The sequence below is a fragment of the Emys orbicularis genome, chromosome 2, assembly GCF_028017835.1.
Source record: "Emys orbicularis isolate rEmyOrb1 chromosome 2, rEmyOrb1.hap1, whole genome shotgun sequence".
NCBI classification, from domain to species: Eukaryota; Metazoa; Chordata; order Testudines; family Emydidae; genus Emys; species Emys orbicularis.
The window spans coordinates 241076470-241089121 of NC_088684.1; the positions used below are offsets into that span (position 1 = coordinate 241076470).

General features: G+C 40.5%; 1 protein-coding gene across 7 annotated transcripts in view; it reads right to left on the reverse strand.

Annotated features, from left to right (window-relative positions):
- The window catches only part of HDAC9 (histone deacetylase 9), a 340664-nt gene that overhangs the window by 263003 nt on the left and 65009 nt on the right, over positions 1–12652 (reverse strand). For 2 of the 7 annotated variants that reach the window (XM_065399534.1, XM_065399533.1), the window contains exons 1-4: positions 12357–12542; positions 11140–11281; positions 9150–9276; positions 6270–6391 (exon numbers count right to left, since the gene is read on the reverse strand). In XM_065399534.1, the coding sequence (XP_065255606.1) occupies positions 6270–6391; positions 9150–9276; positions 11140–11281; positions 12357–12527 (562 nt within the window). In that variant the 5' untranslated portion in view covers positions 12528–12542. Of the gene's footprint in view, positions 1–6269; positions 6392–9149; positions 9277–11139; positions 11291–12356; positions 12599–12652 lie in introns of those variants that run through there. The other 5 variants (XM_065399536.1, XM_065399532.1, XM_065399539.1 and 2 more) reach the window with 4 other exon arrangements.

Here is a 12652-nt window from a genome sequence, read left to right on the forward strand (position 1 = left end):
ATAGGGCAGGTCCTTTCTGTGATGCTGTCTTTAGGTTTATTTGATCATATTGCTATTTTTGTGTTAGATCATTTTGCAGTGATTTACTTTTTACTCAGACTAAACTGCAGCAACACAACATTTACAACTCTAACTCAGGTAGCTACAGAACATTAATAGTACCAAGTAGATTGCAACAGTATTATATTTCTTCAGAGCTATTGGGCTCCAGTACAAATTGATTGCAACTTTCCTCTAGCCTGTTCATTATATAAATCCGGAAGAAGCTGTTAACATCAGTTTGCTTCAGATTCATTCTTTAATCAAAAGTGAAAGTCTCCTCTGTTTCTCAAACCTATTATTACTAATTATGCCCTCCAAACTTATCAATAGAGACTTTAACAAGGCTAAAAATTCCACCTAGTAATTAGCTGTTACAGGAGAAGAGGAGTCTTGAAGCAAATGGCCTGGGAATCAGGAGATTTGACTTTTATTCCCAGCTCTGCCAAAGATTTCCTGTGTCTCCTTGGGCAAATCAGTTAGGGCAAAATTCTCAAGAGTGTCTACTGAATTTGGCAACCAGTTTTGGGGAGCCCTGGACTGTCAGCACCTCAAAGTCAGATCACAAATAAGGAGAAGTATGTTTTCTTTGCTGTATTTTCACTGTTTTAAAAACAAATATGCCCTTGCCATTTAATAACGGTGTACACTGTCCTAACCTCTAAAAGTTTATGTATATGCCCGAAAATAACTCCCTTCTGGAAATCTGGTAATTGAAGTTTTGGGCCCTTTCTAGACTTTTTAAATGGAAGATTTGCAATTAGGAGACCCAGAAGAAACCTACGAATACAGTCTTTTCATATACTATTACTTCACGGGGGGGTGTTTTCCTAGAAAATGTAGACAGAGGCAGAATGAGGTGGGGGTGTGGATCAGGGAGGCGAGGAAGAGAAAGACTTTCTCACACAAAATGTTTTTCTTCTCAATTGCAGTCACTCCTGCAGATTAATGAATCCATAAGCATAGAAGAAACCACAGTAAGGAACAAGTTTAATTACTTTCTTAAAAAATACATTTGCTGAGTTCTGATACAAGAATCTTCTACCCCACCACAATAAAGCCAGGTTACCTGCTAAGACTGTTGTTAGTATGCTGCCTAATCAGGCTAGTCCAGTGTGGTCCCATTGTTTTTGTGTTTGGAGCTTCACTGTACACAGCACACCTCTCCTCTCCTTTACCACAAATGAACTCTTTGTTTACACTAGGTTTTTATTTTCCAGTGTGAAATAATATAATAGCATCAAAACAGCACCTTGTGCTATTACTAACTAAATATACTGTTCTGAGTTTCATTTGTACACACTTCCAATATTTGGCTAGTAAGCCGCAAACATTTTCTTAGATAATACTAAACCACAGATGAAAGTTTGCAGTTAAGTCCACTAACAAAGTAAGGCACTAAAGACACAGAATCTAGAGAGCTCCTTACAGAAATAGAAGTGTTGATCAGCAGCACTGGTTTTCAATGTCTGCTTCAGGTATTTGTGCTGTTGTGCAGTAGTTTGCAACCTTTTTTCATTTGCAGACCCCTAAAAAATACTTGCAATTTATGCTCAGTGTGAGGAAAATAACCTCCAAAACATTAGTCATTAGCCTTAGCTAGCACTCAGGTGAAACACAGACTATCTATAACTCTAGCAAAATGAAAACATTACCCTCAGTAATAATTTCAAGGATAGCATAAACTGTTAGTTATGGTAAGAGCAACACACAATTTAAATATGAAAGTAACATGCAGAGAGGATAAGAAGCTGCTATTAGAATGTTGCAATATAAAAGGTATTCAAAAGTCTAGTCTTTTGATTGCCAGATTAGGACTCCAACCCATGGTGGTGTCCTCTGGAATTTCTTCCAACAAACGCCAAGAAATGATGCAAAATGAAGGCAGAGGCTCCATCTATAAGCAATGTTTAAAAAAGGCACATGGCTTTAGTTAAAACAGAGGGCTAATCTTCATTTGGAATTTACTGGCTTTTGCTGGTTTGCATCAATACTAGAGCATAGAAAGTGAAATTTACAGTTCCAAGAAAATGCAAACATTCTGGCTTTATGCCAGAACATTTTTGTTTTGTTTCAACAAGGTGAAAAGTAAGTTTTGTTAGAGAACAACTCTTCCCCCCATGAAACCCATCTGGTTTGTTACATTATTCATTTTAAAGGAGCCTAGTCTAAAGATAATGTCTTCCCAGTTAGACATACAGAGAATTATGGAGTTCAGCACCAAATGGCTCTCATCTAGACACCTAAATATGTGATCAGATTTTCAAAAGAGATCTGCTCCCTTTAGGCCTCCCAAAAGTTACCTGACTTTCAAAAGTGTTCAATATTGAGCAACTTCCATTGAGTGGAATTTTCAAAAGCACCTGAGTGATTTAGGAGCACAAGTCCCATTGGAAATCAATGGGACTTGTGCTGCTAAGTCATCTAGGTGCTTTTGAGAATCCCCACACTAATCATAATGGGAGCTGCTGGCCGCTGAGCACTTTTAAAAATCTGACCCTACACATTGTAGGCCATATTCTGCTCTCAATTAAACAGGTGTGACTCCTCTATATGGTAAATCTATATCCATGTATCTAACAAAGCGATGGCTTCCCCAGTCCTCCTCCTGCTCAGCTCCTTCATGAGCCTGTCAACAAAAAGCTTATCACCCCGGCGTGAACACTTTTCATAAAGTGATCACTCCATATCTAACCTCCTAGTCTTTGTTCTCAAAGGAAACCTGCACAACACCTTCAAAAGATGAGCCTGGGAACTTAAATTCATAATTCTGGACACCAAGAGCCATGGTCTTAACAGAGACACTAGTTTCATGGCTCATTACAACAATTTGTAACACACCCTGCTGCTTTCTATCCTCCTTTGTCCTACCACTGCAGTAGTGTTAATTGCCCACTTCATTTTAAGTTGTCTCCTACAACATATGTAAACCACTTATGCTTAACAATCTGTCTCACCTTGTATTTGACCTGGACATCATGGTTCCCCTCTCCAGACCTGAGGAAGAGCCCTGTGAAGCTCAAAAGCTTGTTCTTTCCATCAACAGAAGTTGGTCAAAAAAAAAGATATCACCTCACCCACCTTGCCTCTCTCATATCCTGCGACCAACATGGCTACAACAACACTGCAAACAACAAATGTGAATGCCGCTGTGCAAGGAGCTGCAATCCTTGGCCTAAAGCCCCAAAACTAGTGTCAAACCCCTGTGCACTAGAACTGCACCAAGTTTATTACGCACAGGTCCCTCTACACCTTCTGGGGAAGGAACAATACATGGGCTCACAGTCACTGCAGTGGTGTGATTACTCTGGAATCTAATGATACGCATGTAAATATCAAGACTACTAACTAATTAGCTACAATATCCAGTTATTCTGGATTTTTGTGTCTTGTAGGCAGAATTTGAGTAGAGTAGTTCTCCCTTTTACAGTCTGACCTTTGAATACAATTGAACAGATTTAGTAGCAAGACACCATTTCCCCATGATGACAATGGTGAGATGGGGAAGGGGAGGTTGGGGAAACAGTCTGCTGAAATAAAAAGGAAAACCTCATGACTTACGCAGGAGCGCTGCCAGCTTTTCTGCCACCCTAGGCTGCGGAAGGTCCCGCCCCAAAATGCCGCCCCCACAGAGGTGGCGGAAGGTCCTGCCGCCAAAATACCGCCGCGGTCGCCACCCCCCAAATTGTAGCGCCCTAATGGGTTGCGCCGGCCCTGGACTTACGTATGTTTCTTTCCTAATACTGTGTTTCTTGTTCACAGTTCAGCTGTTGGGATAGCATTATTCAGCTTTGCTTCTCATTCCTATATGCTGAATCTAAACTAACTAAATATAATCAAAAGTATCCTTTGAGGGCACCATGTAAATGTAGAGAAAAGAAAGACACCTCTTGACTTTATGTTAAGAGCATCAATAAGAACTTGGGAAACAAATCAGAACTAACCCTTATCTTGGGTTTTAGGTATCCCTTTCTTACCTTCAACAGAATGTAAAGGTTCATTTTCATAGCAATTGCTGACTGCATGCAGGTTCAGAATCACAGAATTTTGGTAGAAGCCAGTGGCAATAAGCATTCATAGCCCCAGGAAAAGGGAAAAAAAGGTTCACCCTGGTGGCAAAGGTCAGATTTCTGCAGGCAGAGAGCCTGTCTATATATATGAATGTTCCTGGGACATCTTTGTCTGATATGGTCCCATGAGGATGACACAGGCTCCACAATGTCCTCTCTGCCTAAGGGATGGCCCTATAGCCACCCGGATCAGTTTGGGGTCATTTGACTTGCGTTGTTCCAGTTCCTGTTGATTTTACTCTGAACCTGGGGAACAATCATTGGAACCTTTGTGGAGCTGTTGCTGAAGGCTTAAATTAAGACTCTTCTGCTACTGGGAGTGATTTAATAGGCAAACAAGATATTTATAAGAGTTGCTATATTAACAGATATATAGAGCTATCAAATGCAGTTCTTTGCTAAGAAATGACATACTGAACATATCATCTCCGTTTACATAGTAGAATATTTAAGTAAAAGTATCAAATAACACTGAAGTGACAAAAAAACTGCTACGCTAATGAATATATCATATCATTATTTGTCTATTTATGTTGTGTGTGTTTTTTTAAAGAGTCACATACTTATGAGTTCTATTTGTAACTGATGCACTGCATGCCCAAATATTTGGAATAATGTATGGAAAACATCTGCATTTAATTATATTATAGTCCTCTTATACAGACAATGGGAATTGAATTAAGGAATATTTTGAAACCCCCACAGAGATATAAAAGTATTAACAGCTGCACAAGAACTTTACTGTTACAGTGTTTGAAAATGTTTTGTTTTACAGATCAACAGTCTGACACATCATAAATATCAATCAAACTATTTAAAATACGTAAAAATTGAAGAAAAATTAAAACCTGCATTTTGAAAATGCAGAAAAATTCACAGCATTTTAGAAGGTGCAGACTGCATTCTTTTGTTTTCCAAACAAATGTAAACATCTAGCATGTTGGCACAGAAAATACATCTTGTACAAAGCCGTTAAGCAAAAAACTGCAGAAGGGCTTATTATGACAGAATAGCCTGAGCAAGCTTTTTATAGGATCCTTATATTGCCACCATGGTGTACCAAAAGCAGACTGAATAATTCAGCCAGAATAAATTAGCAGTTTGTTTTTCATTCTTTACAAAAACAAGCACTAAACTATTCTTGTGAAAACATTAGGGGATATAAACATGAGCTGAGTGTCTGTCCTGAAGAATTAGATGTAGATTGGATTTTCTTTCTGGATGCTTACTGGTTTCAAATGCCACTTCTCTTCTATGTCAGTACCAGTTCTGCAGTTAGTTTTCAATCTCCCAGTGATTGAAGCACATTCAAAGGCAGTTAGCACAGCAGGGGGGTAGACTTTCTCTCAGAATGTAACTATATCACTCAACAGCAGCCGCATGCAATAAGGGATCTAATGTTTTCTTCTCTCTTCTCCCTCACCCCCTTAGTGTCTCCCTGCATTCTTGGATGCCAGTCACCACAGCAAAAACCTGGGGCAAGGGGCACCGAGTCTCCGCCACCAGCCCCTTAACACACTCTATGGTGTAGTAGACAAAGTCAAGTCTACAGTTCACCTATTGTCAGGAAAAGAGGTTCAGCTAAAGCTTGTTTTCTAAGTGAACACTTTCTTCTAAAACATTTCACATTGAAGGATTTTAAAATAGATATATTTAACCTGGGCAACCAGCCAAAGAAAATGGTCTGATATAATAATTATCTACCTCCTCCCAAAAGAAAAAGAACTCTGAAGATCTTAATGTAAATGCAGTATATACCGTATGTGAGAAAGAGAGAGCGAGAGAGCCATGATTGTCAAATTAAACCCAGAATTAATATTAGATTTATTAATAATACTGCACAAGTTCCCCTGATATTGTGAAATATTAACAAGTACATATATCAGGACTGGAGTCTGTACTAGCTGCTAGCATTGGGAAATACTGGTTCTTGACACCACAGGGTCAATCTAAATTGGAAAATTATACAGTTAGCACCTTTGAACCTTTCCAATGAATCATGCGGCTGAATAGGCTTTGCATGTTATAGAATCATAGAATAACAGGTTAGAAGGGACCTCAGGAGGTCATGATATATACCTTGCTAAGCAACAGCCCGATTAACAACCAAGTGAGGCAGAATTGTGAGGTAGGGGATTAGAACAAACTTCTCTGACTCACCAGTTTTTCGAAGTGGAAAATCATCCTTGGCATCCTGTGCTCCTGGTAAAGTGTATTTGTATGACGGAGAGGCCCCACTCAGGGGTGGAGAGCTTTGATCCAGTGAGGTATGGTGGGCAGCCCTGAAGCAGACACAGAGAGGTCATGACTTAGCAGTAAGTGAGGTGACCAGCAGTAACCGTCTACACATGTTGTCCACATGTCTCAGCTGTGTTTATGTGCTTACTCCTCCAAGTGTGCACAAACCACAGGCTCATGTAACCAATTTCACTTTTACAGTAAGTTATGGAACTGCTCAGGATTCCCAAGAATGCCATTTTTGCACTTATCATAAAAGTCACAAAGGATAAGAGTCATGTTGGCCCACAGACAGGATCTGTACCAGATCGGGGAATTGAACATTTTAGGTTGTTGGGTTTTTGTAAGTTGTACCAGCTGAAGCAAAGCCATTTGATTCCTGTTTATTAAATAAAAATATAAATTAAAAGTGGCCTTTACTATGGAGTTGTCATTTTTTGTAGGGCAATTACCCAATATTTTGAAGAGGAGGTGTTACTCCCCTGGAAAAATATAGATGAGTTTGCCAGGAGTTGTAAAGGAGAAAGCAAAACCTTGCCTTTAGTTTGGGCAGCAAATGAAACTTCATAACTGCAATACTTTGCAGCACGTAAAGTTAGTGTCAGCAGTGAAGTCCCACATTGGAGAGCTCTTTCTGACACCTGGGCAATGCAAGAAAAATTGTGGGCAGCTCTTTCCAACCATAAATGCCCAAGGGAATTGCATCATCTGGCTCAAGGACAACTTAATTTACAGAGCTTTTTTCTTGTTGGGCCCTTCTTGGAACCTCATATCTACGCATTTTACTCCTGTCCTCTTTTACAGGCCTGTTGCGGCAACTCTCTCTGAAGTAGCAGGGCCCATCAATGACCTTACATGCCTTTAGAGAGACAAGGTGGGTGAGGTAATATCCTTTATTGGACCAACTTCTGTTGGTGAGAGAGACAAGCTTTTGAGCTTACAAAAAGCTCTTCAGGTGACCCAAAGAAGAGCTCTGTGTAAGCTGTATGGAGCTTGAAAGCTTGTCTCTCTCACCATCAGAAGTTAGTCCAATAAAAAAATATTACCTCACCCACCTTGTGTCTCTAATATCCTGGGACCGACACGGCTACAACAACCCTGCATATTACATGCCTTTGTCAAAGGGAATTGCTAATGTGAAAAATGAATTGCTTCCTTCCCTTGGGGAGTTGAGAATTCTATCCCTACAGCTTTCCTAGTTCCTGCTTATCTGAAGACCCTAACCTCAGATTTCCCTCTTGGCGGCTGGGCCAGAAATTTTACGATTAGTAGAATAGTGCACATTATATAGCACAAACTATTAAGTACAGTACTGCCATTGGAAACAATGTAATTACATATTAAAACATGTTACCAGGATTCTCAAACTGTACAATACAGTGAAAACCTCAGAGGGAAACCTTTAATAACTGTTTAAAAAGAACAAACACCAGATCAAAATGCTTAATCAAGGACATCTAGGTGTCTTGGTAGATTGCACAACAGACTATCTAGGTAGGAATCTTGGGTTTGCACCTCAGGTCTCTAACCCTCTCTTGGGAAGGAGGTGACACCAGCATGCTGCATATATTTCTCTCTATCCAGGCAGACTCAGGAATGGTGTTGAAGTCTTTGGAAACATGTCCACTATCCTGTTTGCAGGGTTGTTTTATATTGATGCAGCTGCTATGATAAAGATGGCAGAAAAGACTGGACTGAAATAGTGAAAAAAGTGGACCGGAAGAATGAGTGTAAATCCTTAGCCATTGCAATGCTTAGCAGCATCACTAGCTCAGTAACCCGAGAACCTTGTCCTCATGGTCTCTCTCTGGGATCAGTGTGCATTCTTGGATACCTAGGGCCAACAATCTCAAAAAGAATAGTGAAAAAAGCTAAGAGATCCCTTACCACTTCTCAATATGCTAGAGAGTTATTTCTAAAATCCCACACATTGGACCGGAGAGCAGCATTCTACAATATCTGTTAACTTCATCTACAATATCATGGCTTTGCATTATACCTGAGGCTAAAAGGAGGCTGTTTCATTGTCTGAGTCTTAATCTGAGTGACTCAAGCACAAACCCATTCCCAATGGAAAAATAGGTCAGATTTGCAAGATCTCTTGAGATTTTACATAAATGATATAGCAGCAGAGGTTAAAACTTCAGAAAAGATGAAAAGAAATTTCCACCTCTCCTAGATCCTCAAATTACATCAGCTTCCCTTTCTGGAAATGGGATGGCTCACCCGGAGTCAATCAATCTGTTATGCATGTTCTCCATGAGCAGGTGAACCACAAGGCCACAGCAAACTTTCATAACCAGGTCTAACGCCAGACAAAAATTGCCTAGCATCATTATAAACACTAAGCTTGGCCCAGGTTCACAAGATTTTTAGCCAGCCTGAGTCAGCTTTTGAGTGAACCTGGGAAAATTATGGGTGTGGGTGGAAAACGGATGCATTCACATATTCTGTCTCCAAATGTGACAGTTTTGGCTGAGCTCTGCTTTGAGTTTGATAGGGGATGGTTTGAATATGAAACTCAAAGTGAGGCACTTGGGACCTGAAATAGGAAAAAAAATACAAACTCCTGTGAACTGAAACCACTTTGTTTTGAAAAGCTCTAAGTACATCACTTTGAGTACAGGCTCTCAATACTACTATGTTCAGTAAGGAGTGTTTTTATTTTGTTTCTTTATTAATGTTCTTGGGTGAATTTTTACTTTGGCCTGCAGACAGGTTCTCAATATTCCTATTGGGGAGGAATCCCACCCTTAGCAAGTATATCGGTGAGGCATGCAAACAGCTTAACACAGAACATACGTGTACCAGAGCTTGGGGTGGCGGCTCGTGGAATGATTCTTCCCATTAGTTGGAGAGTCTTTTGTTGCTGATTTACTCAACAGGAACTCTTGAAGTTTCTGCTTCACTTCTGTGCTTGCCACTGCCCCTAAAATACATAAAGATTGAAAGCTCTTCCCATTCTCTAGAGCACCGGGGGAAAAAACAAAAACAAAAAAGAGCCAACAGCTTGTGGAAAGTGATGGAAAATAGAAGGAACCCTGGTGGAAATCACAGTCAAAATGGGAGAGTCTAAATTAAATGTTCACTCTGCAGGAGACCTCTCTTTCAGGGCCTGATCCAAAAGCCCATTGAAGTTAATGGTAGCATTTAAGTTGACTTCAGCGGGCTTTGAATCAGTCCCTTTCTCCTGTGAATCCTTTCCAGGTGCAGAACCAACTCTTAAATATCCCCAAATCATTAGGGAAAAGAAATGCTGACAGAAATAAAATAAAATATTATCTGAGTCCCTTTGAGTTTGAGTTACCCACAAATAATGCCTTCACTGAACTAAAGCAATGCCAATAGCACCTCAAACCTGTCATCTGCCTACTGCACTGCCTCCTAACAGAATGCTGCATGAAGCCCCAGAGTTAAGTCTTTATTTTCAAGGCACTTACTGACCTGGGCTTGCGATCCTAAAAGATCACCTAATGCTCCAAGATAAGGTCTGTGGTTGACAATTTTGCTCTTGAAAACAATGGAACTTTCCACAGCAAGAGTGAAGCTCATTTGTGCTGGAGACAGAGCTTCTTGGGGGCCACTTGGGACAGCAGAACAAACTGCCACAGGATATGGGAACTACCTTAAACCTCACCCACCACCTTCCATTTCAAGTGCAAGCCACACTTTTTCCACCTGGTCTTTGCTAATATAAACATAACATGTCATATAGTTATAAAAAATCCACATGCAATGTTTCCTGTGGGGTGAAAAAAGGAAAGAACTACCCATTGCTCAATGCACCACTGGAAGCCACTCTGAAACCACAGTGATGGGTGCAAAATAAGAACCTGAACAGAACAGAGGAAATCTTTCGAAAACACAATTTCAGAGTCAAATTTTGCCTTCAAACACTTGTGTGCAGTTTCCACTAATGTGATAGGAGTTCCACTGAGTCTTTAGTTTTTAAAACCTAAAACATATTATAGATGCCCCTGCTAAATGGGTACTATTTTCCTTATAAATAAAAAGGCTGAGGAATGTAAATCCTGCAGGCATGGTATGCAGATCTCTTCTGGTTTGCTCTTTGTGCTCCTTCAGCTGCACTTGTAGTAATACCTCCTTGTGGCAATTCCATTTTGAATCACTTCACATTTTTGATTCCCTGGAACAATCTGGTTTTAAACTGACCTTACTGAGGGAATTATTTGTATCTGTCTCCCTCTAGTGAGCATCACATTCCAGCAATGTTCTTTCTATCTTTCATTTGCCTTAAAGCCATACTGGAGCTGGAAACGGAACTCTTGGGCACATCTCAGGAAGCTGCGTCAGCAACACTGACATGCCCGTCTGAAAAGAACTAGTGATCTAACTAGAGCAGGTGTGCTCACTTGAGATACTCTTAAATGCTATATTAAGTTTTCCATCTTGAAACAATGTTCAAATGAATTTCTTTGCTAGCAAGCAGCCTGCTGTTTGGTAGTGCGTTCTGCATTAGGTAATAAAGAAATTATCTGAGAGAGAAGATCGCAAACGAAGCTTTGTGCTTTCAAACTACATAGCATTTTATTTTTACAAAGGCAAGGTAGGTATCAGAGGAAGATATACAACCATGGTGCAACCCCCCCAGCTGCATAAACTAACAGTGTGGCTGAGTTTGCAGGCACACCACTTACTCCTGTGGCTGAATATTTAACGTTGAATAGGACCACACTTATTAGCCTTGCTCCTGGCCATTACCCATTGCAGGGGATGGGAGGGGAAGGATATATCATCTTTTTATCCTGAGTCCTGGTACAGTGGCTCTTACTTTCTCGGCCTCTTTCTTTGCCTCTGAGGGGAGGAAGTTGCTGTTCCCTGCGATGTCTCTCTAGCTCCTGCTCTTGCCTCTGCTGCTCCAGTTTCTGCTCCTTTTCAAGGAGTTCTTGCTGTTGTTTAATGGCGAGGAGTTCCTGTTGTAACTTGCAAAGAATAAAAGACATGAGCAAATGCAGTCTGCACCGCTGTCCAGGTCAGTGTTGGCCAAAATAACTCACTTCAATAGCTGAGATAAGAGCTTTCATCTGTGCTCATATTACTCCGTAACCCACTTTTCTATTCTTTCAAGTGGAATACTGTGTTATCAGCTGCCATTAAAATCAGCTCTAATATCACAAAGTAGCTGGCTGCATTGGTTTTGCTTTTTTTTTTTTTTTTGGCCAAACGTGGGTATAACCTGCACATTATTCTCACTCTTTGCCAATGCAGCATCAGACTCTAGATGCTATTCTCAATTGGATTTGTCAGTTAGTCGCATCATAGAAAGGCTCACCACATTAGCAGAGCGGCAGTCTAAGATATTTCAGAAAGAAAAAGAAAAAAAAACAAGACCATAAACTCTCAGTCAAAAAATCTACTTCAGTGTTTCTTCCATGACAGGTTTAATCCCATAAATCAGTTTCTTTCATATTCTGTGAGGTAGCCTGGAGAGGGCAAAGTGCCAAATTTGCTGCACCTGCCCCCATTTTTGCAAATATCAGAAGGCAGGAGGCCTGTCTATGTGATTTGTGGACACAAACTCAAGCAGCTGCAAAAAAACCAACAACAACAACAACAACAACAAAAAACCAGTCACATTTACTAGGCAGATCAAAATCGCTCCTACAAAAAAGGCAGCCATATTGAGGCTTGACTGAAAATTTGGTTAAAAATGTGGACTTTGATTGACTGAGAAGGTCTCATCTGAATGTGACAAAGTATTCTAATTCAGAGTGCCTTGGTTTGCTGCCTGTATAGTACAACACTGCAATAGCCTCTACCAATTATGCTTGAAAATCTTCTTTTAATAGCCAAATGTTATCACCATCCAATCCAGTATGGGTTTCCATCACTTCTCTATACCGTGCACATGGACAACGATAATCACTCAAACTACATCTTTAAATCACACAAAAACTTCCAGGAGAGGAGCACACCCTTTCCAGTAGTCAGCTGAGAATATTCAGCTTACTTTGGAGGAGCCCCACAATAAATGAAAGATTTTGCTACCTTGATGTGCTCCTGGAGCTGGGCCTGGTGCTGTCGGGTCAAGTTTTCATGCTGTTTCTGAAACTCCGCAATCAGAAGTTGTTTCTGAATTTGCTGCTGCTGCTGGATCAGAAGTAGCTCCTGCTGGAGCTGCTTTTCGCGCATAATTGGGTCCACAATGGGAACCATCATCCTGAGATCTGTTCGCAAGTCCAGTGGGGTGATGGGCTCCAATCCCACAGGAACCTCTGACTTTACATCCACTATAAAACAACAACAACAACAGGAAAATATATAAATGAATGCAGACAAAAATG